At 46.2% G+C, this 4,016-nt stretch overlaps 1 protein-coding gene across 1 annotated transcript in view; it reads right to left on the bottom strand.

The window, feature by feature from the left end:
* Positions 1–4,016, bottom strand: part of LOC103918947 (zinc finger protein 618) — a 45,835-nt gene that overhangs the window by 31,188 nt on the left and 10,631 nt on the right. The window contains exons 4-5 of the mRNA XM_009326375.1: positions 3,598–3,786; positions 1–28 (exon numbers count right to left, since the gene is read on the bottom strand). Of these exons, the coding sequence (XP_009324650.1) occupies positions 1–28; positions 3,598–3,646 (77 nt within the window). The 5' untranslated portion in view covers positions 3,647–3,786. The remainder of the gene's footprint in view (positions 29–3,597; positions 3,787–4,016) is intronic.

Below are 4,016 nucleotides of genomic sequence, written 5' to 3'. Positions count from 1 at the left end.
TCCGCGCGCCTGCTGAAAGCGCTTTCTGCTGGGTGGAGAACAAAGCAGGGATGGTGACTGGTCAATAGTGGACACAGAACCATACAGACAGAAGGCAAGACAACAAGCTCTTATGCCACATAATAGCATACCCTGAATACAGCAGAAGGGTCAAATACCTCATTTTGGAGGCAAATGGGCCAGATTCATTGAAGGGATAACAGACAGATACTTTTCTTGAATGCCTTCTAGCTGAGGTGGCCTGGATTGGCTCTTAGGGAGCCCATGAATACCAGTCCTGACTGAACCAGAAGGATCATGGCTTCCTCCCCTGCAAAAAACACCCAACCCTTATCTTCCTCTTCCTTAAAACAATAAGCAGCCCTTAAAGCCTCTGGCACAGGTGACCTGGCCTGCAGACTGAATTCGGGTCCTCACCACAACATGTAGAATGTCACCTACAGAAGCACTATGCCAGCTCTCCCTGTGCTTCCCAGTAATCTGCATTCCCTTCCTAAACACCCTCCCTGAAAGGTTCAAGTGGAGGACTGAAAGGCTGTCTCAGAGCCTGCCCACAATGTCCAGAAAAGCTACGGCAGATCCTCTGGTCCTCTGTGCTTTCCAACAGTGAACTCGCTGCCCTACCCTTTCCCAAGGCCAAGCAGACAGGCCCTGCTCCTCTGCGCTGTGCTGCCAGCCAGTGCTCTTGGCAGTTCACTTGCTTCAGCAACAGCGCAGGGCAATTCCCCAGTAACTGTAATGGGAGGACACCTCCAGCATGCAGAGGTGGTTCTTGACCCTGGCAGTAGCTGCAGTGTCCTGAAATGTCACTGTATGGCACAGCTGAGGTGCCTCCCACCTTCTCAAGCTGGTGTCCCTTAGCACAAGTTCAACGGTACAAATAGTGTGAGGTCTTGTCTCACTTCAACTGGGTTTGCAATATCTGGGCAAATGCATTTACTGTAGTGACTCAAAGGATAAACTAGAAATAAATAAAATGAAAGGTGAACTGGCCAAACTAATGTGTATGGTCTATGCTGTACAGACTCTTACCATACATGGACTCATTAATGGAGTCCACTGTCACCCAATGGGTTCATCTTAACATGGCTTAACAAGGCTCTGCTGGGCTCAGCGGCATGCAAATTGTATAGGGAGGAAGTTGGGGGAAAGAAGTCTTTCATTCAGGAGTGATAGGGACTGTTGAAAAATGATACCGGATCATTATTTCATTACGTATTTCTGCAGGCCACTGCAGTGGTCAGAACTGCTGTCAAGACTTTCATAAAGAGGCCCCAGCTCCCTGCAGCCTCACAGCCTCCCTGTGCTGAAGCGTGGCTCAGACATATGGGCTTTATGTCTGATGTGGCTAGGAAAGACCTGAACTGCATGAAGCTCCCAGCCCATGAATTTTGGTGCAGTCAATCCTTAGTGGACCCTTACAAGTCCTGAGCAGGCTTCTCAAATTCTCTATCTACTACATTCCTGACTCTTTCTAAAATGCAGGAGAACAGAAAAACTTAGCAATCAAATCAGTTAAAACAGAATCACATAAAACATGGCTGAAAAGGAACTGGAGACATTATCTAGTCCATCCCCCTTGACAGAGAAATAATAGGAACGAGAGGCCTTAAGTAACTAGAATGTCAGATGGCACAGTGGGAAAAAGAGACCACGACAAAATGGATTAGGCCAACCTACCCCCCCAAGAGACCCAGGTTCAAATCCTGGCTTACGTCACAAGTGGAAGTGAGTTGGAGGTCTCCAAAACTGTTTGGAAAAAATCTGCATGGTAGTTTTGTCCTCATTCTCTAGCCCCCCCCCCCTTTTTTTTTTTGCCAAGTCTGGCAATAAGAAAAAACTGGTTTAATGCACCTCCTTGGACTTACTGTGTCCTTCCCACACAGGAGAGGGCAACAGACACAAGTTGTTTCTCCTTCCACGTTTTGACCCCCCCCCATACCTGAACTTTTTGCATGCAAAGCAAAATTATCTGTATAGAGAAAATAAGTGCTACTCTACTAAGTGTCTGTGCAAACACTGCCAGTGGAGTGGTAGTCCACCATCTCTGGTATTATCCAGGCCCACGTTGAACATCTCTAACCGCAACACTCGGAAGGCATCCCTTCTGGAGACTGTCTTCCTGATAGGTGTTATGGTCAATGCATTTGTACCAGAAATTCAAGAAGCTGCTCAGATTGCATTTGTATAAGACACTGCCTTGAAAGAAACCACAGAAATGACGCCAGCAGATAGACAGGGTAAGACCCCCAGACTATTATCAGTTTCTTGAAGATCAATCTACCAGGCTCAAGCATCATGCGATTCCTTCCTCCATACAGGAAGAGAACAGCTCAAATTTTTTACCCAATGTATTGATAGACCTTTTGATTAGAGAAGTGGCGGGGGAAAGTGCCTTTACAAAAAACATCTCCCAGTTACTGCTCAGATGAATCTGGCCTCTGACCCATGAAGTCAGAAAACAAAAGTTTTTCCACTTTTGTAAGAGACATGAAACTGGAAGAAGTTGTTTCAAGTTTAAGTAAATAATGAAAAAGGTTTCTCAGCTTTAACTCCTAATTTGGTTGAACTGGATGGACCTCATATTAGTAATAAAATCATATAAGCATTTAAGAGGTGCAATAACAATATGGAATCTCAGGACTCACAAGCTGTAAGAAGAAGTCATCACTGCAACATCTGGTAGCTGCGGACATGTGTGTGATCTAACAAAAAGCATCCGTGTTCAGCATCCTGTGGCCTCTCCCACCACAGCCACCTCTGCTACTTGGCATCTGTCCATGCCAGACATTTCAGGGGCATTTAAACACCAGCTGATTAACCAGCCCTTCTTCTGTACTGAGATGGAATATGTATCTATCAATCCCCACAGATTTCAGAGACTGCTTCCCTGCTGCCTGGACATGTGAACAGTATGCCTCACGTCCTATTTATTCATAGTTATTTTTCAGTGCTCTTTACTTCCTGGTTTTTTATCCTTTCTTTTTTTTTAAGGGTTGATCTTGTTTGGAAGGAAGAAACAGGGACTATGGGAGGATCAACCTTAACTTGAGTCTTCTAACACCTCTGTAATGGTTCTGTACCACTATTTTTGCCGCTGGAGCCCAGCTTATCTCTCAGTGGTTCCTGTGAGGAGTGGAGCACTGTGAAAACACCTTACTCCATTTCACTTCCCCAGGCACAGGCCTAGCCCTGAAAATACCGCCTTGAGGGAAACAAACACTAAATACCAAACAAAGCTGAAAACCAAACAAAAATCCCCATACCTGACAAGCCACTATGCCAATCCTTGTCAGGAAGCTCTCCTCAGTTTGTGACACCAGGATTTGAAACAGGGTCTTTTGTACCTCATGGTTAGCACGATACTTAAAAAAACCAACTTCTCACTGGGAAGAGGTAATAAAGACCTACTGCTGATCTAAATTTTTATTTATAACGTGCCAAAGGATCTAATACCCTCAACTGCTTTCTGGGAGTAGCTTTTCTGGGACAGTCATGGATGGAGCAGACTGAGTCCAGGAAGGGTCAAAAGCCAACCCAGGGCAGGATTGGACACTAAGCAGTTAAGAAAGTTGATGGTAGAAAGGCAATTGGTACCTGTAATAGCCTTGCTTCCTGGGGATCCAGAATTTGGAGCGCGGAACATCTGGGATTGGGATGCCGGTGGGACACCGGAGGGGGTGCGGTGCAGGAGGGTAGAACATCGGTTTATTGAAGCCGGTGTTTTTTTGCTGGATTGGCTCGCCTGTGTCTTCACTGCCACGAAGAGTGGAGATCGAGAGAACTCTGGATATGAACACTCAGAACTAGTGCCTGGACAGTCAGTCAGCTCCCAGATCGTGTGCCTTCTGGGAGAGTTGCTTTCTAACAGCCATGCTCACGAATCCCTTGCATGGGGACCTGCAGCGACTGTGGATCCACCGATCCCATGTAACAAAATTACTTTCCCCACTCACCCGAGGGGACAAATTCTTGAAGCTTGTTAGTTCCCTTCCACACCTTTAACTGCCACGTGA

The sequence above is a fragment of the Pygoscelis adeliae genome, unplaced genomic scaffold, assembly GCF_000699105.1.
Source record: "Pygoscelis adeliae isolate BGI_AS28 unplaced genomic scaffold, ASM69910v1 Scaffold436, whole genome shotgun sequence".
In the NCBI taxonomy this organism is placed as follows: Eukaryota; Metazoa; Chordata; class Aves; order Sphenisciformes; family Spheniscidae; genus Pygoscelis; species Pygoscelis adeliae.
Note: the sequence above shows the minus strand (reverse complement) of the source record. Positions and strands in the feature narration are given on the sequence as shown.